This window comes from Peromyscus maniculatus, chromosome 22 (genome assembly GCF_049852395.1).
Source record: "Peromyscus maniculatus bairdii isolate BWxNUB_F1_BW_parent chromosome 22, HU_Pman_BW_mat_3.1, whole genome shotgun sequence".
NCBI classification, from domain to species: domain Eukaryota; kingdom Metazoa; phylum Chordata; class Mammalia; order Rodentia; family Cricetidae; genus Peromyscus; species Peromyscus maniculatus.
Genome location: NC_134873.1, coordinates 11,067,127 through 11,094,344, shown reverse-complemented (window position 1 = coordinate 11,094,344; position 27,218 = coordinate 11,067,127). Strand labels below are relative to the sequence as shown.

The 27,218-nt window shown below is 48.2% G+C and overlaps 1 protein-coding gene across 5 annotated transcripts in view; it reads left to right on the top strand.

The window, feature by feature from the left end:
* Window positions 1-27,218, top strand: part of Brd4 (bromodomain containing 4) — an 80,572-nt gene extending 53,354 nt beyond the window's left edge. For 4 of the 5 annotated variants that reach the window (XM_076558706.1, XM_042267319.2, XM_076558707.1 and 1 more), the window contains 14 exons: window positions 137-499; window positions 1,345-1,473; window positions 7,555-7,764; window positions 8,448-8,647; window positions 9,070-9,365; window positions 10,417-10,527; window positions 19,640-19,692; window positions 19,822-20,215; window positions 20,785-21,375; window positions 24,128-24,502; window positions 24,616-24,746; window positions 24,874-25,079; window positions 25,162-25,414; window positions 25,684-27,218. In XM_076558706.1, the coding sequence (XP_076414821.1) occupies window positions 137-499; window positions 1,345-1,473; window positions 7,555-7,764; window positions 8,448-8,647; window positions 9,070-9,365; window positions 10,417-10,527; window positions 19,640-19,692; window positions 19,822-20,215; window positions 20,785-21,375; window positions 24,128-24,502; window positions 24,616-24,746; window positions 24,874-25,079; window positions 25,162-25,414; window positions 25,684-25,752 (3,381 nt within the window). In that variant the 3' untranslated portion in view covers window positions 25,753-27,218. The remainder of the gene's footprint in view (window positions 1-136; window positions 500-1,344; window positions 1,474-7,554; window positions 7,765-8,447; window positions 8,648-9,069; window positions 9,366-10,416; window positions 10,528-19,639; window positions 19,693-19,821; window positions 20,216-20,784; window positions 21,376-24,127; window positions 24,503-24,615; window positions 24,747-24,873; window positions 25,080-25,161; window positions 25,415-25,683) is intronic. The other variant, XM_042267320.2, reaches the window with a different exon arrangement.

Here is a 27,218-nt window from a genome sequence, read left to right as displayed (position 1 = left end):
CGGTGGTATGACAGGGTCTCTGTTTTGGGCCTGTTTTGAGATCCTAGTCAGGGCTGGGTTTCTGAGATGCTCCTGAAGAGCAGCTGTTACCGGCCTGAGCCTCTGACTGAGCCTTTTGTGCCTGTGCTCATGGCAGACAAAGAAAGGGGTGAAGAGGAAAGCAGATACCACCACCCCCACCACCATCGACCCCATTCATGAGCCGCCCTCACTGGCCCCAGAGCCTAAGACCGCCAAGCTGGGTCCTCGACGGGAGAGTAGCAGACCTGTGAAGCCCCCAAAGAAGGATGTGCCGGACTCACAGCAGCACCCAGCACCAGAGAAGAGCAGCAAGATCTCTGAGCAGCTAAAGTGCTGCAGTGGCATCCTCAAGGAGATGTTCGCCAAGAAACACGCTGCCTATGCCTGGCCCTTCTACAAGCCTGTGGATGTGGAAGCACTGGGTCTGCATGACTACTGTGACATCATTAAACATCCTATGGACATGAGCACAATCAAGGTTAGCCACAGGCCCCTGGGATTGTGGGCAGAGACAAGATTTCTCCTAGACCAACCCATTAAATCTGGGTGCCAAACTGCAGGGCATTGTTGAAACACACACTAACCTTGGTTACTTGGGTGTTTGATTTAGGTAATGGTTCTGCCTCTATTCTTTGTGTAAGGAGATGTAAGATGAGACTCTGAGACTCTCAGTGCCCTTGTGCACCTTGCATCTGGCAGATAGACTGAGGAGACTTTGGGTGCTCCGGGTGCAGTGGGATGGGGAAGGCTTTACTGTCTTCTATAGGAGACACAGCACTGTCCACTTTTTCTTTTCTTTTTTAACAGCTGTGATTTTTCTCCTGGAAGTAGAATAACATTGCTCAAGCAGGAGACAATGAACCAATTTCTATTCTGTACCCTCAATACAAGTACATGCAAAATCAGAACTGGATCCAGGCTTCTTTTTTTTTTTTTGTTAATCTTCTCATCAGCTCTGGCACAATCTCTTCTGGGGTTCTGTGTTTTCAGTTTCCCTTTAGACCTTAGTGACCTTAGTAGGTAAGCTTGGTGCTAACAGGTCAATTCCCAGCCCCGAGGCTTGGCAGTCTTGAGAACTGGATTGATGACCTATTTATTGTCTTCTGTGTCCCCTAGCCTGGATCAAACTGAGAGCCACTAAGAGATCATTTTGTTTCACAAACATCACTGCGCTTGCGCGCTCTCTCGCTCGCGCGCGCTCTCTCTCTCTCTCTCTCTCTCTCTCTCTCTCTCTCTCTCTCTCTCTCTCTCTCTCTCTCTCTCTCACACACACACACACACACACACCTACCTGACTAACTAGGACCTGTCTTGTATTTCTAGTCTAAACTAGAGTCCCGTGAATACAGAGATGCCCAGGATTTTGGTGCTGATGTCCGATTGATGTTCTCCAACTGCTACAAGTACAACCCCCCTGACCATGAAGTGGTAGCCATGGCTCGAAAACTCCAGGTGAGCCTCTAAGAAGGGTAGGCCATACCTTATATGGGCCTAGGAAGTTGTAATTCTGTTACTTCACTCATAATAATGCTGTGGGACATGGGAAGAGGTTTCTTTATTGTTTCCTTTGTTGATTTTTGTTTGTTGTTGTTGTTTTTTGGAGACAGGGTCTCTCTTATGTAGGCCTGGCTGTCCTAGAACTCAATATAGACCAGACTCCTCCGAACAGCATATGTAACATTTTAATGGATACACACATTTAAAGTCAGAGTTGTTAAAACCAAAATAGGGTATCTGGTTTTGTGTTCCACTGAAAGTCTTCTCTCCCTTCTCCTTCACCTATATTCTGTTGCTCTTGTTGAAAAAGCCTGTCCAGTCTCTTCAAAATAGAAGAGGTTTACCTGTCTTAAGTAGGCAGGAGCACTCCACCAGCTGTAGACAGCATGCCACGGTTGTATTCATATGTGAGCCAGAGTAGTGGTATATTTTCCCACCAGCTTTGGAAGCCTTCATTTGCCTTTGAGTTGGGAAGTGGCTGTTGATGTGTTGGTCTGTGTGATCATGGATCCTAGTGGATGTAATCCCCAGGCTCTGTCCTTTAGAATCCTGCAGAGTACACGAATGGAACAGCATGAGTGTGTGAACTGTTTCTCCACTTTTCAGTAATAATCCTCTTGTATCAGCCTCTCCTGTGCTGGGACTACCACAGCTGGCTTTTCCTTCTTCTCTCTCTCTCTCTTTCCTCAGCAACCTGGAGAAGGCTTTAAGTGGGTTAGTGGTGGTTAAAATTGGAGAATAAAGGTAATATTTAATACCTTATGATTTTTATTTATGTGTCTGTGTATGGTATGTTTATGGGTACCCACAGAGGCCAGAAGAGGACACCAGATGCCTTGGATTTGGAGTTAAAGGGAGTTGTGAACAGCCTGACGTGGGTGCTGGGAACTGAACTTGAGACCTGTAAGGTGCAAGTGCTCTAACCACCTAGTCATCTCTCCAGCCCCCAGACCTACCTTTAAGGAAACATAAGATTGTAATTCCCAGCCATTTCTTCCTTTGTGCATGGGTTGCTATTGCTCTCAGTTTGGTAGTCTATAGGCTGAGCAACGTGCTGTTAAGAGGCCCAAATACGTTGATTGTGGATTCCAAGGCTTCCTTACATAGTAGTCTCAGGACAGAGATGAGGATTTGCAAAACTTGGTGATCCATTGGTCTTGGTCACACAGAGGCCACTCAATCCCCAGTGATTCCCTGCCTCCCTACTTTGGTTGGCTTCACTTATATGCCACATGATAGCATGTTTTCCTTTCACCAGAGTTAAGACACTTCTGTCATTTGGCCTCTGATGATGGGTTGGTTGCCTTCGGTTCAGAGAACTTGTCAGATTCAAGAGTAGCTTGATAGGATTGTTTAGTGTTGACCTGGCTCTCAGATTCAAATGCATGCTCAGGCTAGAAGGATTTTTTTGTTTGTTTGTTTTGGTTTGACTTGTTTTACATTTATGTGTATGGGTGTTTTGACTTTATGTCTCTGCCTGGTCCCTGTGCAGGCCAGAAAAGGTTAGCAGAACCACTAGAATGGAGTTGTGAGCTGTCAGTCACCTTAGGAACATCCAGTGCTCCTAACTATTGAGCCATCTTGCCAGCGCCTAGGAAGTTATTGTCTTCTGACTTGCACCGGGGTCTAGTGTTCCCTCTCCAGTTTGTTATTAATCCCTTATGGAATTCAGGCTTTTTTAGTTGTACTACAATTCTTTTAAAAATGCTTTATTTATTAGAGATAATCTTACTGTGTATCTCTGGGTAGCCCTACCTTGTCCTTCTTGAGTGCTGGGATTAAAGATATGTGCCACCCTATCCTGCTGACTGCAGTGTAGCTGAAGTTTTTTTGTGTCCCGCCTGATCTGTAGCCTCTCAGACCCAAGTGAACACACAGAGTCTTATATTAATTAAAACTGTTGGACCATTAGCTCAGGCTACCACTGACTAGCTCTTACACTTAAAACTCAGCCCATTTTTTGTTAATGTTGCCACGTGTTCTGTGGCTTTTTGCCTGTGTGCCATTACATGCTGCTCCCTGGACAGCAGGCTGGCATCTCCTGACTCATCCTTCCTTCTCCCAGAATTCTCCTTACCTGCTTATACCGCCTATACTTCCTGCCTAACTACTAGCCAATCAGCATTTTATTAAACCAGTGTACAAAAGCATTATTCCATAGCATTTTGTAGCTGAAGTTTTTTTGTGTCCTGCCTGGTCTGCAGCCACTCAGACCCAAGTAGTCTGAATGCTGTAGTTCTTTGATAGGTCCACCAAGTGGCAGCGTGCTTTCAGACTTGGACCTTAAGTCCCTTCCTTCTCTCTCTCCCTCACAGTTTCTTGAGAAGCCTGGGTAGTATTTGCCCACAGGATCCACATTTAATATCCTTGCCATTTGAAATTGCAAAAATCAAATCAGTTACCTGAAAAATGCTATCTTGAACTACTTTCTTTATTAAAGAGGGAAGAAAAAGAAACCATTATATTGTCCCACTTTCCTTTTTTTGATTCCCCCACCCCCACCCCCCCAACTTCACCCCATTGGATTTTTTTCTATCCTCGTGATACCTTGCTGCTGCTTACTCTTGACAATCTCTACTTTTCTGAAGAGGGTTTTTTGTTTTGTTTTACATTTTGGTGTCTTGTTTAAGGGTATGTGGGGGTTGTGTGTGTGTGTGTGTGTGTGTGTGTGTGTGTGTGTGTGTGTGTGTGTGTGTGTGTGTGTAGCACCTGCCATTCTCCTCTTAGTGGGTGAAGCTGTCCAAGCGTGCCATTTTCACTCATGGTATGACCATCAAGCTATCTGCCACATGCCCCTCTAGAGATGAGTTCTTTTAGGCATTGACTTGATAACAAGCTCAACTTAGATGAGATGCCTACTCTCAAAGAGGGTCTACTTGAGGCAGTGTGGGAGGTTCTGTGCCAGTGTTTCTGAAAGTAGCATTCAGAAGTTTCCTGTCTGGAAGGAAGTTGTGTTTGTAGAATCTTTGTGCTTTGTGTTCTTTTTTTTTTTTTTTTTTTTTTTTATGTTTTTCAAGACAAGGTTTCTCTGTGGTGTTTTGGTGCCTGTCCTGGATCTTGCTTTGTAGACCAGGCTGGCCTTGAACTCACAGAGATTCTGTGATTCTGCCTCCCGAGTGCTGGGATTAAAGGCGTGCGCCACTACCGCCCGACATGCTTTGTATTCTTTTTCTCTCAGTGTTCCCATATCAGAAGGCTATAAGTAGTTAGAAAGGGGACACAAAGTTTTCCCCTGCTCACTTCTTTTAAGAGATACTGAGGGACTGGAGAAGTGACTAAGTGCTTTCTGTGCCTCATGAGGAAGGACTAGAATTGGATCTCAGAATCCACATAATAAACGAGGCATCCTGCACATGCTTAGAACCCCAATTCTGAGGGGAATAAAGACACCAAGATAACTAGTCCTTGCTAGCTTCTTGCCTAACTAAGAAAACATGAGCCCCAGGTTCTGAGAGAGACTCCTTCTCAAGGAAATAGGTGAATGATAAAAGGAAGACTGCTGATGTCCTCTTCTGGTATCCGAGTGTGCATACAGATGTGCACACCCACTCCCTCCCCATAGGCATATACTCACACAGGCACATAAACACAAAAACAATTTTTAATAAGCTATATTGAGACCAACTTAGATTTCTTAATTAGGCTGTGCTGCAGGAGTGGAATTTACTTGGAAAAGTTATATAGAAAAGGAGCCACTTCATTTTCCCCTTCTACTGTACAAAATTTTGGGTGTTTAGGAAACTTGTGTCCCATAGCCTGGCAAGCATGGTCTTAGTAATACCAAGCTACTCTAGTCTTGGAGTGGTTTCAGGGCTGCTGGGTATCCTTCGTTTTATTCCCTGCTCTGTTCAAAGTCATTGAGAAAATGTGTAGTAACTGTAGCTTGTGTGTCTACTGGGCTTTAATCTGTCAAGATAGTCACAAATATGGAGTGGTGTATAATTGTTTACATAGGGAGAATGAAACTGGTGAGTACATTAGGTCCCAGAAACAGGCATTTTTGTTATTAGTGAATGTTCATCCCAAGCTTTCAGTTTCTGTACCTTGCATCTTCCGTGGGTTTCTAGCTACCACTCTGGCTTCTGGACTGGTTCATCTGAGATAGTTTGGACAGACAACCTAGCATCTGAATTTGTACTGGAAGGACTTTTATGCTTTCTTTCTTTTTTTTTTTTTTTTAAAGATTTATTTATTTATTGTGTATACAGCATATATGACTGCAGGCCAGAAGAGGGCACCAGATCTCGTTATAGATGGTTGTGAGCCACCATGTGGTTGCTGGGAATTGAACTCAGGACCTCTGGAAGAGCAGTCAGTGCTCTTAACTGCTGAGCCATCTCTCCAGCCCCCCTATGCTTTCTTTTTGTTTGTTTGAGATGGTTTTTCTTTGTAACCCTGGCTGTCCCAGAACTTGCTCTATAGACCAAACTGACCACGAACTCAGAGATCCACCTGCCTCCTTTTGTGTTTTCTTTATGTATCATGTACAGCCTGGGCTAGGTGAGGCTGCTTAATATTCTGACTTGCTATAATATACTTGCTCTACAAACATTGGGCTGTGATGATCAGAGAATGTCATATCCTCCACCCTAGCCATAGAGTTTTAGGGAAGGTTGTAGCTGAACATACCTTGAGATGCTGTCACCCCAATAAGAGATCTGATTGTTACATTTCCCCGAGCGCTACTGCTGCTGTTGCTGATATCTACTCTCTTCCTGTCACCGTCCCATAACAGCCATCTGTGTTCTCCTCTCCTTGACCCAGGTGTTCTCTTGAGGTTCTACACACCTTTTCCAGTCTCTGCTAGTTCTTTCTGCTCCATTGCTATTTCCCCTTAGTACAGCTTTGTGTTCACTGATGGTCCTGCTTCCCACTGGTCTCTTGGTTCCTTTAAGGTAGGAAGCCCTCAGCAAGTTTGTCTTGCCACAGCCCTGGGTTTTCCTAATGCCTCTGCCTTTGGTAGAGCAGGATTCCTGGTTCCCACAAAAAGAAAAGGATGGGTCATATAGCTGAACACATTTTGGAAGCCAGTAGCTCTATCTTTGCTTGATGATACTTTCTCACCTTGACCAATTTCCTGTCTTGTATTACTTGCCCAAGGCAGAGCACTTAGAGAATGGAAGGAGCCTCAGAGTGCTGTCCATCCCACTCATGTCCATAATAGCTAGTTTTGAAAAGAATGAAAATTTCTGGTAAAAAGTATTAAAAGCTAGCCAGGAAGGGTGGACATGGATATAGGGCCTGAAACAGCTTCCTCTTTTGCCTTCCCTGTGTTCTGGGAAAGAGAATTGGTCATTTCCCTTAAAAAGTCCTAGTGCTTCTCATTATATTGCTCTGTTCTGCTTGCCCCTAGGCCATGGCTCTGGCTGCCTTTTGTGGGGGGAGAGGGGATTGGCTTTTCAAGACAAAGTTTTTGTGTACCCCTGGCTGTTTTAGAACTCACTCTGTAGACCAAACTGGACTCAAATTCAGAGATCTGCCTGCCTCTGCCTCCCAAGTGCTAGGATTAAAAGGCTTGTGCTACTACTGCTGTCATAAATATATCCCCTACCACTACACAACATTGTTAGAGATATCTGAACTAAGGACTTTCCTCTGCTCAGTTAAGTGTTGATAGAGCACCCTGAGTTGTAGGGAGGCAGACACATAGGTTTCTGCCACAAATGCTCAACTCAGAGCCTTTGCCAGTACGGTTTTCTCTCTTTGGAAAGCCAGCAAACCCCTCCTGTCAGAGAGCTACAGACCTGGTAGGAGACTTACAGGCATGTTTTCTGGGTGGTCTTGGTTGTGGCCTGCTGCTTTCTGAGCACCCTCAAACTGACTTTCTCAGAAAACTAGTCTTCCACCTGGGTCACTGTGTCCTCCAGCTAAATACCTGGCCAGATCAGGACTTGGTTGTGTAGAATCATGTGTATGGGTACGCACGCAAGCACTCACATGGGTGGGGCTATCTTATAGATCTTTTACTTCCTGTTGAATTGGTTTAAGAAGCTCCAAAAACTGAGCATTCTCATAGGCATGGCTTTTCCTCCCCAGGATGTGTTTGAAATGCGCTTTGCCAAGATGCCTGATGAGCCTGAAGAGCCAGTAGTTATGGTGTCCTCCCCTGCAGTGCCACCCCCTACAAAGGTGGTGGCCCCACCCTCATCTAGTGACAGCAGCAGCGATAGTTCCTCTGACAGTGACAGTTCCACTGACGACTCCGAGGAAGAGCGAGCCCAGCGGCTGGCTGAGCTCCAGGAGCAGGTGAGGGAACCTGTGGTTCTGTGCCCAAAGGCCAGGATAGTCTCTCAGAGGTTTCCAAGAAATGTTCTTGATTCTACCTCTCCAAAGATCCCCTTGTGGCAAATTTTCTTTACTTAATTAATGGAATGTTAATCCTGTAGAAGTATATGCTGTGTGTTTTGAGTAGGAGTGAGGCATGGACATTTTCTGGGCACATAGGCTTCAGGATCCTACAGCAGTGTTAACATTTGAGTTGGTCATCAAGCCCTTTAGAAACCTTCTCTGGGACTAAGGTAGCCAGGTGATTTAGTATCTGTCAGCATGTGCAGCTCCTGTTGTGGAGATTGTAGCAATCCTTGGAGACCCAGTAGTAGGTGGGCACTTTAGAGATCTCATTAATTTGACAGGTCCATGGCTGGAAGCCAGCCCATTCTCTGCTTCTCCCATACCTATCACAGCCTGATACTCCAGTATTAACTGTTCATGTGACACAGAGGTGTCCTCCAGAGGTGAGGTGGTTAGAAGAACTTCTTAGTCCCAGTTGTGGGTGGTTAGTTTGCTTTTGTGACAGGTTCCCACTATGCAGCTCTGGCTGGCCTGGATGGAACTCACAGAGTTCTGTCTTTCTCTGCCTCCCAAATGTGGGAAGGGGGTTTTAGACTTGGCCTGATTGTGGTTTTGTGTTTTGCCTGTTTGTTCCATAGCTCAAAGCAGTACATGAGCAGCTTGCAGCCCTCTCACAGCCCCAGCAGAACAAACCAAAGAAAAAGGAGAAGGACAAGAAGGAAAAGAAAAAGGAAAAGCACAAAAAGAAAGAGGAAGTAGAGGAAAATAAGAAAAGCAAAGCCAAGGAACTTCCTCCGAAAAAGACAAAGAAAAATAACAGTAGCAACAGCAATGTGAGGTCTGTGCTTCCCAGTTTTTCCATCTTTGGTAGTGGTGATTCGAGAAACCCATGGTAGGGGGAAGACCATTCATTCTGTTGCTGCAGCCTCCAGTCTGGGTTGGTGTCCTGTCATAAACACTTAGCCTGTTCCTTCTCCCTCTGCTCTTTTCCCTGAATGAGCTTTGGTAGCTCACTGTGTTTGAGGAGAGAGGGTGCAGGTGGCCATCCCGCAGCCACATCAGAGTTTCAGCTGCTGGTCTTTCTGATTGCTAGTAGCTTTAAATCCTATTTCCAGTTAGGTGTGGGCAGGCAGCCACCACCCATTCGCGCACGCGCACGCACACACACACATGCACACTTCAACCACATACATTCAGAGGGATGTGTGCACAGCTTCCTCAGGAGACCTATTCTTAACTGTCTGCGTCATCCCTTCATAGCAAGAAGGAACCAGCACCCATGAAGAACAAGCCCCCTCCTACATATGAATCAGAGGAAGAAGACAAGTGTAAGCCCATGTCCTATGAGGAGAAGAGGCAGCTAAGTCTAGACATCAACAAACTTCCTGGTGAGAAGCTGGGCCGTGTAGTACACATTATCCAGTCGAGGGAGCCATCACTCAAGAACTCCAACCCTGATGAGATTGAGATTGACTTTGAGACTCTGAAACCATCTACACTTCGAGAGTTGGAACGCTATGTTACCTCTTGTTTGCGGAAGAAAAGGAAACCTCAAGGTATACTTGATAACTCTTTTGGAGGTCCTTCCTGTGGAAGGAAACCTTTGGTTAGCCCTCTTCCAACTTAGCACTCCACACTTGAAACCCCACTCACCCAACCCCACAGTAATGAATTCCTTACTTTTGCTATAGACATCCCAAGTATGACACTGCACTGGACTCGGGGTTGTCAGTTCCTTTCTGGGTGTCTTTGGTGGTTTGCTGAAGCCTTCCTGAACCCGTCTTTTGAGCCTTACTCTAAACAGCAGCTGTTTTCAACTCTGGTTGCTAGCCATACAATCTTTCCCAAAGGTGATCTCCCACCTCTCTTGAGGTGAGGCCAGGAGGAAAGGGGTGCCTGGATGTCCCAGGGATATGTGTACTGATATTAGTTCAGTACTGAGCCCCACTTTTGCTACTTACCCCATCCCTGCCACCAGCCTTCCAGACATCTCTTCCATTTTATATATGCTTCACATTGGCTTGCAGCTTTCCCCTTTAGTACAAGAGGGTTTTAGCTTAGGATATATGTCAAAAGTATTTTTATACACTGCTTTCTTAGCCATACTAACTTCTCAGTCCTTAGAACTTTGCTCTGGGTCTGCTGTTCAGTGACGTTATTTGGGTTTCACTATTAAATCTAAATAGGAAGGTTGGCAGGACCCTTGAACTCTTTGCATGTTTTGCTGTGCTCTAGACATAATACCCTGTATGAAGAAAGAATACCTCTTTACCCAAGGCTAGCCAGTATATCATATGAAGAAATTACTGCTCTGCTGGTCTCCTGAATCCATGAGAAACCATTCAGAGGTTATTATAAGAGATTGATGAGGCATTAAATTTGCAGCACATGACAAGTTTCAGCTAATGTGTAGTAGGCTACCAGTGAGAACAGTGTGACTACTTAGGGTCTGGATTGATAGTAGCTGACAGGAGCAGTCTGTAAGCCTATGGGTACATGCTTCCCACTGGTCCTTCCTCTGGGCTTTTGGGAGTATACTGTGGCTAGCAGCAGCTGCCTAGGTTGGTTGGTGACCTTTCTGATACAGGTCTGTTATTTGGGTTACAGCTGAAAAAGTTGATGTGATTGCTGGTTCTTCCAAGATGAAGGGCTTTTCATCCTCTGAGTCAGAGAGCACCAGCGAATCCAGCTCCTCTGACAGTGAAGACTCCGAAACAGGTTAGTTGGCTCCTATTTAAGCATCTTGTCAAACTACCCTACTCATCTCTGGTAGTAGCTCAGTCCTTTGTCCAGGCTATTCAAGAACCCAGAATTGGTGGTCACTGAGAACTGCCTGGGCCCTACTTTCTACCCATTCACCATGTTAACTTTCTCCCTGCAGGGTGGCAAGACACCTTGTGTAGCAGCACTCTATCTATTCTTTCCATGAGGGTAGAGGGCAGACCTTGAGGACTGTAGGTGTTGGGGTCCCAATCAACCTTGATGTGGAATGTTGCCCCTCCCCTTCCAATATTCTGGCATCACAGTTGGCATTGAAGCAATTTTGGCCATATTATAGCAGAATAGAGCCAAGCCACCTGCATCTGGCAGCCTGCATGATCAGTCAACTTTGAGCCCTGGGCTAAACTCTGGGAATTGCCATTTTCTTCTACACAGTGTGCTCACTGCTGTTTTGTGTTGGCTGTTCCCAGCTCTGTTCTATGTGCATCCTAGAACAGGTATATCCTGCTCTTCTCCTGGTCCCTTCTTGTGCTCTGTGGGCCTATATAATAGTGTTCAGTTCCTGTGTTCTTACTCAGCAGCAGCTGCAGAGCTGGAAGTGAGAGCAGGTGGTAATGATGGGAAACAGTTGTTTTCCCAGAGGTGCACTTTCTTCATTGTTCCCAGAGGAGCAGATGCTTACATAGGCCTCAAGGGAAAAATAGAGAAGGAAGGCATGGTGTACCTGGGTTGCCTGAAACATGGCTCATGTGAGTGGGGTTACTACTAGGCAGGTCAGGCACAATCAGCTGAGCAGATAAGTTACAGTCCATCTTGGAGCCAGCCCTAGGGTCTTAAGTGTACTCTTCTAAATGGGCTGGGATATGTGAGGTCTATAGTGGGAAATGGGTCTGTGGACAAAAAGGCTCCTGTTAGTAGTCTATGGATCTCTCACTTGTGGAATAATAACCTGATTGTGTCAAGGAAGGTCAAGGCTCCCTTACAGCAGCTAGGATTAACTTTGTTGCTTCAAGTTGTATACACAAGTCTACCTCTGCGCAAAGAAACTGGGAGTGTAGCTGGAGAATTTTTTCCGACAGCCCACTTATAAAATAAACACATGCTTATATTATTTAAATTTAAACTGTTTGGCCTAATGGCTCAGGCTTCTTGCTATCTAGTTCTTACATCTTAAGTTAATCCATTTCTATAAATCTATACCTTGCCATGTGGCTCACCGGCATCTTCACATGCTGCTTGTCATGGCAATGGCTGGCAGTGTCTCCTCCTCAGCCTTCCACTTCCCAGAATTCTCTCAATTCTCCTGTTAGTCCCCCCTATACTTCCTACCTGGCCACTGGCCAATCAGTGTTTTATTTATTGACCAATCAGAGCAATTTGACATACAGACCATCCCACAGCAGGGAGTTATGAGGAAGAGGCATTTTTTGTGGGCCATGGACTAGACTGGCGCCTTTCCAGGACAGTTCTCTGTACTACCTTGTTTTTTGTTTTTTGTTTTTTTTTTATGAGCAGTGTAATTACAAAGGAAATATAATTTTGTGTTCTGCATTTGTTCCATACAGACTGCAGAAGTTGCCATGTGCAAAGTGGCTGACCTTAGCCTCTCCTATCATTAATTCTTTCCCCTTGCATTCTAACCTAAACATTTGTCTTGCTTTCCCATGAACCAGCAGGGGGAGCTGCATCCTAGCCTCCTGGAAAGGGCTGGCTGTGAGCCACTTCCCTTTGAACTGGGGCCACCACCTTCAGCAGGGTGAATGGGGTGAATGGATGTATTCTTGGGGCTCCATTAGCATTCTTGGTGGCCACTGACTTTTCACTTTCATTGCCAGCCAAGCTTCAGATTTGCCTTTCCTCTGGGTTTTTTGTGCCTCCTGTGTTTTCTAGATCTTTCCTCCTAAGATTTTGCTACCTTTTTTTTTCTAAGAATCAAAGTGATCAAAAGACAATGCCAGAGACTGACCCTGACATGATGCTAAACAACTTGGCTTACCTTTGGGATCTGAGGGAACACACACACACACACACACACACACACACACACACACACACACACACACACACACACACACACACTTTGAGCCACTGCCTCCATAGCCCTCTTCTTCTTCAGGCAGTAGTTCTTCTGTGCTCCCACCTGAGTGTGCTGTGCTCCCGTCTTTGATGATGACATTTCCAGGAGCTTTCTGCTACTGTTACAGAGCGAAGAAATTTTTTTCTAACCTCCCTCCTCTCTCAAGTAAAAAGCTTGTGCAACAAGTAATCTGAGAGTCCTGGGAACAGCTGTCCTGGCGGGAAGAAGGGTGAGATTTAATGTGGAACTGCTAATCAGCAGACTTCTAGACCTTGGCTCTCTAGCCCTGACCGTTTGCTTAGCTGCCTGGGCTAAGCCTCTCCCTCTTTCCAGATGATGCCCTTCCCATTTTTGTTTTGCTGGCTCCCTTTTGTCTTCATTGCCAGTGGAGCAGTAGGTTTTTATTTCCTGCTGTTTACAGAGTGCTATGTTGTGAGGTTATTGATGCCACTGCTTAGGAAGATTCTGCTGAGTTTTTCTTGCAGATAGATCCCCAGATAGGACACAAAAACACACAGAAGGACACACTAGACATGAATGGACATGTGTATATACCAGTAAATGTCGTACCAGTGAAGCTTTTGTCTCCTCATGCCACACAGACACTGCAGTTTGTGGGATGTGGAGTGTGCGGTTGGGCAGTTGATCTCATGGGTCCAGGAAGCGCAGCAGCCCCAACCTCTATAACAAGTTACTGGTAATTCTTTCTACCTTGGCAGGAGAGTGGGGCAGAGGTGGGGTAGACACTGAAGGTGTTTTCCTTTGGTCTTCCTTGATTCTTATGTTTCTATTTGAAATGAAGCTACAGTTTCTCAAAGGACCTATTTTTGTCACTTAACACTAAGGGTCAATTTTACTGGCATGGCCCAGCAATATGAATCACCTAAAGAAACTGAAGAGAAGCATTCACTAGGGGCTGGAAGGGTGCACAGAGTTAGACCACACTGCAGATGAGTGGGTGGGATGCTTTGCTAGATGGATTCCATTCACTATGTATGCCTTTATTTTCTGCAGCATCACCAGTGGCCATCTTGACACTTCCTTGAACCCAGCTATTTGTTGTAGGGTTGTTTTTTTGTTGTTTTGTTTTTTGTTTTTTTCTCATTGAGCTTTGATTCTAGCTTGAGTCTGGAACTGCTCAGGGGTTCAGTGTTAGAACAAGCAGAATAAGGTCCAGATACTACCTCCCTCCAACTTCTAGGAAGTCATCAGACCTGGGCTGGGCAAGCCGGAACAAGACACTGTGGCACTCCCTTTCCCATTACTCTCCCAGCTGTGGCCATGAGGTCACCAGCATAGGATCAGATCAGCTTCATATGGGGTAAGGGATGTCCTAAGACTCTTTCCGTTCTCTCATCATATGCTAATATCTGTTTTTTCTCACATGTCCTCCATAGGTCTTTGTGGGCATGGGTGGCTGGCTATATACCTTATGTATACCTCTCTGGAACCATCCCTAGCATGCATCTTAGTTGCCTGGACTGGAATGGGTTTGGATAGGTACAGTGAAAAGGCTGAGACTCTGGCCTGTTCATGGAAGAGCACAGTCCAGCTATTTTAGTCTTATTTCCTTTTCCCAGGATTGAAACATGTGGGTGTTCCTTAATAGCTCCAGGGTAAAGAGGAATGCATGGTGTTTTGGAAAGGCTGGAGCTGGGAAGTGCAGACAGAGGCCATGAGACACCCTTGAGGCTCTGATCAGGAAGCCAGCCTCAGCTCTCTGGCCCCAAGATCTTTGAGGGACTCCTTCCATTCCTGTCTCAGGGATATATGGTGGTCCTGCTGCCAGAATGTTTGCTTCAGAAAGGGGTAAGGCCCCTCCAGAGTGGGAAATGTGCAGAGCCAGGTGGCACATCCAGAAGCCCAGGAGTTATAGTTTGGAGGGGTTGGGGCTTCCCTGAGGGTGAGGGCCAGCCTTGTGGAATGTGGCCTACAGTAAGAGGCTGAGTGGGCGGGTTTTTCCCAGGCATGTTCTGGGACTGGGGATTGTTAGATCCATAATTCCAGCAGAGGCGCCACTCTGCTGCATGTGGGAACCAGTCCAGGCCCCTCTCTGGACCAGAAGCCATATTGGATGTCCTGAAAAAGGACGGAAAGGACAGAGCCTTTTCTCTTCGGCCTCTGCCTGCGCTCTCAATTGTCACCAGTTCCTCTTGTTATAGTTTCTGCCTTTGTTTTGGGAATGTGGGGATAACAGAGATGACTCCGCTCTTTGCCTTCCTCAGTGGAACTGTTATAATGCAGTACTGCCTCCTCTCTTGGGACCTTTTCTTCCCTGAGCACACTGTGAGGAAGGGTTGGTTAGCTGACGCCTGGTGACTTTGAAACACCTGACTGGTGAGAGACAATTCAGGGGCACCTCTCACATCCTTATGGGACTTTAGAGTAAAGAAAATACCAGTATACTCAGGCAGGGCACATATGGAACTCATTAACTGAAACAGTTGTTCTGTTTAGAAGTGCAGACAGGCTTCGGGCAATTTTAGAGACTTCTACACATACTGTGGCCTTTCTGTGTGTAGATTTATCCATCCCTGCTGAAGCAGGCCACGCAGGGATGGGGCTCTTGGTTTCCAACAAGGTTCTCTTGTGCCCTTTCAGTCACTAGGGCACAGAAGCTGGCTCAGTCTGCAATTCTTCTGTAACTTGAACGGTACATTCCACACCATTCTCTCACACTGGTTTCTTTCTCCCTCTACGTAGGTCCTGCCTAATCATTGGACACGGACTCTTAATAAAACGGTCTTCAGTTCCAGATTCCTTCCCAGCAAGCTATAGCTTAAGTCCATTTTCTTCTGTGAAAGGGACAGGACTCCATCAAGTTATGGAATTGCTCAGAGCCCTGGGCCTGTCCCACCCGCCCCCGGGGTGGATTAGTCATGTTCAGCAGCACACACCTAGTCTCACCTTCAGGAAGGCTGCCTACCTGGCCTGCTGCCTGGGCCTCTCTGTACAAAGACTGCCTGGCTGTTCTGCCCAGCCTCCCTGGTCATCTGGGGTCCTCTGGGTGGGTGGCATCTCCTTGAGGATGATAATAATCCCCTTCTATGCATACATGTGGTGCTGCTCTATGTGCGAAGCCTGGTCACAGTGTGTTTCCTCTCTTCGTCCCTCCCTCTTTTTTCTGAGACTCCAGACCTAGCAGTGACTTTATTTAGCCCAGGAAAGATCTAATTCACCCTGAGGATGAATATTTTGACCTGGTCTCCCAAAGGCTATATAGGGCCACCCTGGTTGGCTTGATCAGGTGGAGACTGATCAGCTTTAGCTTACCCATAGCCTCCTGAATTTTCCTTCAGTCTCCATTGTTCCCATAGAGTACTAAAAGTTCAAGTGGTCTGGTGTCTTTGGTCTTTTCTCCCCAAGTCACCTAAGAAAAACACCTTAAGGCTGCTGGTAAGGGCATGCAAGACCATCAGGCCCCACTCCCGAGCCCAGTCAGGATCTGGGAAGTGGGCAAGAAGGATATCATGGCTACTTGTGAGCTGCCTACAGTGCCTCTCCAAGTTCCATTGCCATCATGACCATCTTCAGCTTCAGCTTCCTATAATGACATTATTGGGGTTAGAGCAGGCAAGAGTGGGCCACACCATGCAAACCTTTCCAGAGACAAACCAAAGGAGGCTGGTTTGGGGTTTGTTTATTTGTTTTGTTTTCTCCCTAAAAACAAGTGTTGGCCCTGACCATTTTTTGCTCATAAATCTGCCACCTCACCAGAAAACTGCCTAATATTAAAAGACCTCAAAGGAATTGCATTTGCATTTTAGTAGGCTCTTTCTGTCCTTTTCTCTTTTAAAATGTGCTTTTATGACTTCTGAGAGGACTGCCTGTCTCCTGACAATATTGGAGCCTGCCTTCTTCTAGGGCTTAAAGCAGGCTGAGGTGGTGCTATGCCCCTTCCCAGATTCCAGAATCCTTGGGTTGCTTGCTGCCCTACCTGATAATGGCCTCTGGGCCTCAGAACATCCTAGAACATCCAATGGCCCCTCAGTGATGCTGCTGAGTTCCTAGGCCATTTCAAGTCCTCTGTGTCCAGCTTCAAGTTAGCTCCTTTTGCCAAACAGACTATTTTGAGCTGCCCTTTGGCCCGTGTCTGACGTGTTCCCAATGAACTTGGCTTGGCTGGGATGGGGGGAGGGGAGGCTTCTTGCCCAGAGATTCCCACAGGACAGTTGGGAAGCTGTTGGCATTATCTTTCTGGGAAGATTTTGCTGTCTTGGACCAAATGGTGGCCTACATTCCCACAATATCTTGGCTATGTGTTGCCCCTGCCCCTCCCCACACCCTCTCTACATATGTGCATACACACAGGGACAGCTTGTCCTATAGAGTACTTTACTGTCCAGAATCCCTGGCTGTGTGGGCCTTCTGTGTGTCAGGAACTCTGTTGAACTTGAAAAGATCTTTAGACTTAAACTATCAATTGTACTTGGTGCCCTGAGAACACAGCCAGAAAGGACAGTGTCTCATCTATTCTTCCTTTTTGGTAGTTCTCTATTATTCCTGGGCAGTGGGAGGTACCATTGGAGGGCCTTAGCATACCAGCTGGCTGTGGGGTCCTGTTGGGGAGCCATCCAGGACAGTGAAGGCTCTTCTCTGCCCCACATTGCCCTGCCCTGCCCTTAAACCTCTGTCTCCTTTATTCAAGTGGGGCTGGGCTGGGGTGGAAGAAATCAGTGTTTTAATCAGATTTTACAAAAACATTTTACTTTGTACTATACCATCCTATGTAAAGATGAAATTTGTGTTGGAGTTTTAAGATTGTTATGGAATAAAGATCACACAGTATTTGAGGCCATCTCCATGTAACCCTTTCTAGAGAGTTTTGTGTGGGGGTGTCTGGGGCTGGTGTGTCATTAAGCTGTGCATTTACTGTCTTGTCTTCTTACTGGTAACCCAACACGAGGCTTGGGCCACAGGAGCTGCACAGGGCAGCCTCACAACATGTCATTTCCACTAGTCTCGCCTAGACCCAGGGGCTGCCTTGTGCTTCCACTTCCACTCTGAAGATGAGTTCCAGAACCCTCCTGTGACCTTTCCAGTGCAGCTGAGATACTTCCTAGAACCTAAGCCTGGTCTTGTGGACCTCTGCTCATAACTTGAGGCAGGTGGAAAGGGGTTGGAGCCATTGTCCCTTATATAAGTGGGAAAACATTGCTTTGTTCAGTGTTACTAGACAACAGGCATCCCCTCTCCTCCCTAGACATCTCACATTCAGTTCTGCATCTGGGTAATGTCCCCAAGGCTTTCCCAGGTCATACTTGACACAGTGGTTCAGCTTTATCTCCCATCTTTATGCTGAGATCCCCTCAAGAGTATAATCAGTATTTGTTTTGAGCAGTCTTCCCCAAGTCCCTGTCTCTCCTCCCCCTGCCCACTCCACCTTCTTACCCTGGAAGTGCTAACAGAGGAGCCTGTCCACTGGCCGTCCCAGCCTCTCTCTCTCCCACTACTGAATTGTTGGCTGTCTAGCCCTTGTGTGTCCCCTGCCATACAAATCCTTCTGGTGTGAGGTGTCCAGCTGGTTCTGCTTCTACATGCAAAACAGCCAAATGCCCTGATTCCACAAATCTTCCCAGCAACCCCCTTTTGAATGTGTTCTCTGTAAGGGTTTCTTACCAAGTTTCTTTTGCTGACCCAAGGAGTTGTGGGAGCCCTGCTTCCTAGCATCCAAATTTGGGGCTCAGCCTTGGGTCTCCATGTATTAGGTGTCCTCACTTGCTGCCATTTGCCATTTGTGTGAGGACATGTTTGTGGCTGCTGGGGTCTGTGTCTTGTCAATCCTGCATGGAGTGGCAAACTCTTGCAGGGCACAAGATCCCATCTTAATCCTGCTGGTAGCACACTGCACCACAGGGGCTGTGCAGTGCATAGTAAGCTTGCCACAGCTATGAGCAGAGAGAGAGGTGGCCTTGACACTAGCACCAAGAACTGGTGTTCTGACAAGGTGCTTGGGGGAAGCCATAGCAAAGACACAAATGACTCTCGGTGACAGGACTCTGAAAGTCTCTGTACTAGGGGCCCAGCCTCCAACCTGGTAATTGACAATTGTATTGTTTGTCAGCCCAGGAGCACTGGCCAAGGCGTTGTCCCTCTCCTGGAGTATTCATCTGGTAAAAGTTCCTTATTATAAAGTCTAAGGTGGAGACAGGTTTGCACCTAGGTTTTTCATCTGCCTCACAGAGACAGGCAGGCACATCTGCGCACCTGGAGCACCAGGCTTCGGCTTCTTGAGGAGCCAAGGCACATGCTGCTTTCATTATGTAGCACATTGACTGTTCCAGAGAAGAGACATCACCCAAGGAAGAGAAAGGAGGTCAAAGCCATCTTTTTGGCAGTGAGCACCTATTCTGTTTATTCTTGGTCATTCTGGGGAGGCTATCCTGCTTCCTTATTCCCAAAAAAAGGTGACCCTTTCTGGGTTCTCACTGGACAGCACTTTCCTTGTGCACCCCGTGGTTCTGGTCAGGTCATGCCCTGTGCCAATGTCATTGATCTTTCTCAGTCCCAACCCGACCTACTCTAAGGCAGGGACTTCAGTAAACCATTCTGCAAGAGTCTCTAAATTGTTTCAGCTGTGTGGCCTTGAATGGTTGTCCTCAGTTTTTGGAGTGTTCTCAACTGTCCAATACATGGGGTCATTGCAAACATCCTGAGTTACCCAGAACATAGCAGGTTATAATCCAGAGTGTGCCTGACACTGTTGTCCAAGGTGTGACTCATGAAATAGGGAAGTATAAGGTAAGGTCTCCATAGCTCAGATTCTGACATAGCCAGGGCCTTGACTATTCCTGGTCCCTGTGGTCTGAAACTTACTGAGACATTTTTCCGGCACAGTTCTTGGACAGCTACAGGCAGATGGATAGATGACATTCCACATGTCTTTTTCTTCCCTGTTGATGGCCCAATTCAGTTGCTTTTTCAGTGTAATTCAACCCTTGTCCTGAATGCCATGTTCTTGTCCTCTTCTGCATTCAAGGCCAATCCATGATCACTTCCTCAGAGTCTCACTACCTTGTCTTTTCTCTGCAGAGATGGCTCCCAAGTCAAAAAAGAAGGGACACCCTGGGAGGGACCAAAAAAAGGTATGTACTTCAGGGTTGTCTCCTTCCTAGGTGGTAGCCGGCTTCTCAGCTGAGAGGGTGCTGTGGATCTGACCCTGGCTGGTTTCTCCAGTCTGACTTTAGCCTGTGTGTCTTTCTGTGTGCCTGCAGCATCATCACCATCACCATCCACAGATGCAGACAGCCCCAGCTCCTGTGCCCCAGCAGCCACCCCCGCCTCCCCAGCAGCCGCCTCCACCCCCGCCTCCACAGCAGCAGCAGCAGCAGCAGCAGCAGCAGCAGCAGCCGCCCCCACCCCCCCCACCGCCGCCTTCCATGCCACAGCAGACTGCCCCAGCAATCAAGTCCTCGCCCCCACCCTTCATCACTGCCCAGGTACCCGTCCTGGAACCACAGCTACCAGGCAGTGTATTTGACCCTATTGGCCACTTCACCCAGCCCATCTTGCACCTGCCGCAGCCGGAGCTGCCACCTCATCTGCCCCAGCCGCCTGAGCACAGCACTCCACCCCATCTCAACCAGCACGCTGTGGTTTCTCCTCCAGGTGAGCCATGGCTCTCTCCCTTTTGCCACCTTGGTTATATCTACCACATCATGACCAGGTACTCTAGGCACCTTATTAGCTTTAGTAATTAAGTTCGTTGCTTGTCTGGGACATGACTGGCATGTCAGAAGATTGTAGTTTTAACTCTTTGGGGGCCAGGCATTATGTCATCAGAAAAGATTGGACTTGTCTGCAGCTCTTGGTTTAGGGTATGGAGGAGACATTCATAGTTAATCCCATGGAACTTGGACAACATCAATGAGGGTGGAGAGATTTGTTCAACAAATTGGCAGGCTGGTAAGTCTGTGAGTAGTTGTCAAAGACCTACAGTGAGGCCTGAAGGTCTGTGTAGGAAACGAGAGGAAGGGTCAGGGACACAGAATATAGGGCAGGATGACTATAAGGAACTTACTCCAGTAGGTTTTGCTGGATGCCGTCTTTATTGTGGAGAGTGCGGGAGGAGCAGAAAGAGATCACTGCAGTGTAAACAAGGTCAGGAAAGAGCAGAGCAAACAGTCAGAATCTTAGTAGGTAACTAAGGTCTCACCTCCATATTTTTGTCATTCCAGCTTTGCACAATGCGCTGCCCCAGCAACCATCTCGGCCTAGCAACCGAGCTGCTGCTCTGCCTCCAAAACCTTCCCGACCCCCAGCTGTGTCCCCTGCCCTGGCCCAGCCCCCGCTACTCCCACAACCACCCATGGCTCAGCCCCCACAAGTGCTGCTGGAGGATGAAGAGCCACCTGCCCCACCCCTCACCTCCATGCAGATGCAGTTATACCTACAGCAGCTGCAGAAGGTGCAGCCCCCCACACCACTACTCCCTTCCGTGAAGGTGCAGTCTCAGCCCCCACCCCCTTTGCCACCTCCACCCCACCCTTCTGTTCAGCAGCAGCAGCTCCAGCAGCAACCTCCACCACCCCCACCTCCTCAGCCCCAACCACCACCCCAACAACAACACCAGCCCCCACCACGGCCAGTTCACTTGCCATCCATGCCCTTTCCTGCTCATATTCAGCAGCCCCCACCACCTCCAGGCCAGCAGCCTACTCACCCACCCCCAGGCCAGCAGCCACCCCCACCACAGCCTGCCAAGCCCCAGCAAGTCATCCAGCATCACCCTTCCCCCCGACACCACAAGTCGGACCCCTACTCAGCTGGTAAGTGGTTCCAGTTCTTGTACTCAAGGGAGTCTGGAGCTGGGCCTGGTGACTTACTCTGTCTGACAATGCAGTATTAGTTAAGTGTCAGGCTTCAGTGAGTTCAGAGGCAAACCCTGTCGGCATTGTGTAGTTGGGAGTATCGCTGCCCCTGCTTTGTGTTTATCAGACTGTCATGCTCACAAGTAGAGATAGCCCAGACTAAGACCTCCCTCGACCTTAATCCTGCTAGGTGGAAGCCAGGATCTACACATTCAGGGTTAGAAGTAGGTTTTTGGTGTTGACTGTGGTAAGCAGGAGCTAATTTGGTGAACAAGTTGAGAATCAGGCTCTGTACTGAGCCCTAAAGACCCAGGTGGCATTGCATGGACCGTGTTAGTGGATATATGACTGGGACTCAGAAGCAGAATCCACTCAGAAACCCTGCCTGTCTCCAGCCTAGTGCAGACTTCCCATTCCCAACAGTGTTGTTTAGGGCATACTCTTTCACCTTTGTTGTTTGTTTGTGTTTTTGAGACAGGGTTTCTCTGGAGCCCTGGCTGCCCTGGAACTTGTTCTGTAGACCAGGCTGGCCTGGAACTCACAGAGATCCACCTGCTCTGCCTCCTGAGTGCTGGGATTAAAGGCGTGTGTTACCACTGCTAGGCTTCCCATTCTTCCATACTTGACTTTCAAATGTTTGTAACCGAAATTCTCTGGCAATCTCTGGCTAGAAAATGTTCCAGTCACAGCTTACAGTAGCATCTTTACAGTAACATTTGAGGGCTAGAGTGGGATGCCTAGGCTTAGCACTGTACATTCACAATGCAGTCTGCCTTAGGGTGGAACTACTAAAATTGAATAGCAAAGTAGACTCAACACAAGCTGCCAGGTGACAAGTGAATTGTTGCATGCCCTGAACTGAGAGCAGCTGTTGGTTCTCTGGGAAAAGCTAGAGTTGGACATGGCCACCCATGCAGCTGTGCTGTTATCAGCCTGTGCAAGGAAGGTGGTAAACAGGTGGCAGCAGAGCCAGCTCTGGGCAGCCGCGGCCAGCAGCCTAAGACCTCTACTTTCTCTTCGAGCCCGAACCCAGGCTCCCGTAACCTAAGGCCATATGGAACCATATGGGTTGGAACCTAGCTGACAGCTCTGTCACCAGGAGGTGGTGGCCCACACCTTTGATCCCAGCACTCAGGAGGCAGAGGCAGGCGGATCTCTGCGAGTTTGATACCAGGCTGGACTACAGAGTGAGTTCCAGGAAAGGTGCCAAAGCTACACAGAGAAACCCTGTCTTGAAAAACAAAAAACAAAAAACCAAAACAAAACCTTAAAAAAAACAAAACAAACAAACAAAAACAAACAGGTTGTTAGAGACACTCAGTTGGGATACCCAGCCAGTTTCCCAGCACCATCCCTGAACTGCTAAGCCAGCTCTGCAAAGCCACCAGAAAAACCATAGACTAGAGAGTCTTTTGTTGTCCATGCCAGCCTTACCAGTTGTTCTTGGTGACACTGCCACAGATGACAGGCAGTCACAGACACATACCTGTGAACTACAGACAAGTGGAGCCAGGGTGCTAGCTTTTAAGGAGTTCTGACAAGCTGGAATGGAAGACAAGTCAAAAAGTATCAGAAACTCACCCTATTGGATTTTGGTACTGGCCCAACAATGGCGCCAAGAGTCTGCCACATACGTAATTTTATGGTCTGTTTTAGGTCTACCAAAATAGACACCTTAGACTGGAGGGGAGGGGATGTTATCAAATGACCTAAGGGTTCCTGTGCTAGTATACAATGACTTAGAGGTAGAACCTGGAGGACTAGTCTGGGCTCTAGCTAGCTGAGCTATAACAGGTGGCAAGGTCCCATTCTAGCTGGTATTTAAGTAGAGAGCAAGCTATGTGGGAATGGATATGATTTTACTTTCTCCAGTTCCGTAGACCAGAGGCTCTGACTAACTGTACTTGAGCTCAGTTGGTACAACTGAGTGTCAGAACTAAGTGTTCTGTATTTCCTTTGCTAGCATAGAGCTCCCTGGCACTCCTGTAACCTGTGCCAGGTGCTTAGGTAGCCACTTGGCTTCCTTATACCTGTGGCTTAGATAGATGCGGGTAGTAGACTGACCGTGAGCTCTGGACCCTGTTGTACTTGCTTTGCTCAGGTAGAGGTCATTCCCAAGTTCTACATTCTGTAGGATGAACAGACTTAGCTAGGAAACAGCATTGGGACAGACCACCTTCACCCCAGGGCCTGGGCTTCATTAACTCTGTAGCCACCCAGACTACAGGGGGGCAAAGTACATTATCAGGTTGAGTCTTCAGAATTTATTGATCTCCCTCGTATAACCCAGGTTAACTTTATAGAGCCTGGGGGGCGGGGAGGGGGGGGCGTTTAAAATGCTCTGGAATGCAGACCTTACATGAGATCTAATGTGCTGGAAATGTGTGTTTAACAAAGCTTCCTGGGTAATACTAAGGTGCAGAAGAATCAAACTTTGGGACTTAGCACCTCAGGACTAGAAAAGCTTTTTGGCATCCAGCTCAGGGGCATGACTAAATAGGGTCCACATTTTGGGGCTAGAGGGTCCTCAGTCCCTCAGGATAGGGCAGTCATGTCCTTGTCAGGTATAATAGATAGTGTGAGTCTCCAGGCTTGTTTGGGCTCTAAGGTAGTCTATGAGTAGCCTGACCTTTCTTTGATTACTGTTTCCTCAAGGCCCAAGTGGCTCAGGGCTAGTGGCCTATATACCAGTTCTTATCTTATTTCCTAGGTCACCTTCGTGAAGCCCCCTCTCCGCTTATGATACATTCCCCTCAGATGCCACAGTTCCAGAGCCTGACTCATCAGTCTCCACCCCAGCAAAATGTCCAGCCTAAGAAGCAGGTAAAGGGCAGGGCTGAGCCACAGCCCCCAGGTCCTGTCCTGGGCCGAGGCCAGGGATGCCCACCTGCCTCACCGGCTGCCGTACCTATGCTGTCCCAGGAGCTGCGTCCACCCTCCGTTGTCCAGCCCCAGCCCCTGGTGGTAGTAAAGGAGGAGAAGATCCACTCACCAATCATCCGCAGCGAGCCTTTCAGCACCTCACTGCGACCAGAGCCCCCTAAGCACCCAGAGAGCATCAAGGCCCCAGTCCACCTGCCCCAGCGTGAGTGTCCTCCTTGCCTGCATCTGGGACTTGGGCCCCAGGCCCATGCTGATGATGACCATGAGCCACGCCTTTCAGGTGGCCCAGACCCACATATCATTTGTCAATTCTAGGGCCTGAGATGAAACCTGTAGATGTAGGGAGGCCTGTGATCCGGCCCCCCGAGCAGAATGCACCCCCATCGGGGGCCCCTGACAAAGACAAACAGAAACAGGAGCCAAAAACGCCAGTGGCACCCAAAAAGGTAAGGACAGTAGGTGACCAAGGACTCTGAGGCATTCATCTCATTGAGATGGTTTTGGTGGGCATAAGCTCCCTGCCATATCCTGTGTAGCAGGTCCTTACCTGGCACCTGATTTCTGCCCCTATAGGACCTGAAAATCAAGAACATGGGCTCCTGGGCCAGTCTGGTACAGAAGCACCCGACCACCCCATCCTCCACAGCCAAGTCCTCAAGTGATAGCTTCGAGCATTTCCGTCGAGCCGCTCGGGAGAAGGAAGAGCGGGAAAAAGCCCTGAAGGCCCAGGCTGAGCATGCAGAGAAGGAGAAGGAGCGGCTGAGGCAGGAGCGTATGAGGTGGGCTGGGGTCCATGCAGGGCACTGGGGCTCCCAGGGCCATACTGGGCTCCAGGCTGACCTGGGGCCCCGCTCTGCCCAGGAGCCGAGAGGATGAGGATGCGCTGGAACAGGCACGTCGAGCCCATGAGGAGGCACGACGGCGCCAGGAGCAGCAGCAGCAGCAGCAGCAGAGGCAGGAACAGCAGCAGCAGCAGCAGCAACAGCAGCAGCAGGCAGCTGCTGTGGCCGCTGCCACCGCCCCCCAAGCCCAGAGCTCTCAGCCCCAGTCTATGCTGGACCAGCAGAGGGAATTGGCCCGGAAACGAGAGCAGGAGCGGAGGCGCAGGGAGGCAGTGAGTAGGGGTACCTGGTGGGACTTTGGGCAGGAGTCCCTTGAAGATCCTGGGATAGAGGTCCTAGGACGGAGGGAAGGATGGGCAGTAGCCCAGGCCTCTTGCACTATACCAAGCTGGTCTGGTGCGTTCACTCACACCTGGGTTTGAACAAAAGGGTCCAGGGGGGGGTATGAGGAGCAGCACCTGGGAGCTGTGCTGCCCAGACAGTGTGGGAAACAGGTGGGTCAGTGCACTCCAAACTCACTTCTGCTTCCTTCTCCCTCCAGATGGCAGCTACGATTGACATGAATTTCCAGAGTGATCTTTTGTCAATATTTGAAGAAAATCTTTTTTGAGAGCACCTAGGTGACTTCTGCCTTTTTCTGGCAAAAATACTGACTCTCCATAGTGTTAGGGGCGGCAGTGGAGGCAGTAGCAGTGGCCAGGGGTGTCTCTGGGCCTGGCTCTCCTGCATGCTATGCCCGGGGCAGGCCTGACGGGCAGCTGAGGATCACAGAGCCCATCTGCCTTACAGCCAGTCGGACAGACGTCCTACCACATGCCACCCCCTCAGAGGATGTCAGTTCAGAGCACGCCTCAATGTGAGTCAAGTGCCGGCTGGACCCAAGGCCTGCGTCCCCGCGTGCGGGGCAGAGGCCCTTCTCTGCGCCAAATGTCTACACAGTATACACAGGACATTGTTGCTGCCGCCACCGTGACTGACTGGTTTTCTGTCCCTGAGAACATGACGTTTGTGACGTCCTACCCATTGGGAGTCCTTCACACCCCAGCCATCGCTGCCCACTCCCAGGAGACCAGGGCAAGCCTGTGTGGACTGGAATGGCAAGGCACTGGCCCACCCCCTTGCTGGCACTGACTTTGCCTTGAACAGACCCTCTCCCCTCCCCCCACAAGCCTTTAATTGAGAGCCGCTCTCTATAAGTGTTCGCTTGTGCAAAAGGGAATAGTGCCATGGCAGTGTGCGTATGTCCATGGCAATTCGGATGGAGGTAACTGTTCATATGTATGGACAGGCCTCACTGGGGAGTAAGGCCACCAACCAAAGTCAGTTCCTTCCCACCTGTGTTTCTGATTTTGTTTTGTTTTCTTTTCCTATATATATATATATTTTTTGTTGAATTCTATTTTATTTTTAACTCTCTTCTCCTTCAGACACAGTGGCACTGCTTATCTCCGAAATGGTGTGATTGTCTCCTCATTGAGTGGCGGCTCCCACCGCGCTGTGGGTAGTGTGTGACCGTGGCTGTACTGTATAGTGAATATAGTTGGCATATCTTTGTTTGAAGTTTGTTGGTGACTCCACCAAACTGGTGTTAAAAAAAATCCACAAAAAACCCCCACACAAAACACACAAAAAAAATCCTGCTTGTATTCAGTTTCAAACTTTATTAGTCTTATTTTTAATTATAAAACCAGAAAGCTGCAATTTTTTCCCTCTCCTCGTATTTGTTGGCTTCTGTGTTTTTAATGTCAAATCTGTTTGTTTTTACCAAGAAAGGGAGAGCCTGGGGATGAGGTGGGCCCCAGGCACTGGGGGGCTGCAGACTAAGGCAGAAGCTCCCCATCCAGCACCTGGTTTAGACCAGTGGGCTGCACCTTCCTTCCCTTTTTTTTTTTTTTTTTTTTTTTTTAATTGGAGCCCCTGGTGAGGTTACACGTGCCATGAGAACCCACTCTACACCACAGTGCTGGTGCCTCGGTGTTGGCCAAACTCTGGAGTCACTGACTGGCTTGACTTTCATATGGTGAATATGCATTTGGTCTGTACTGATCATGGAATAAACACATCTCTCTTTTTTAA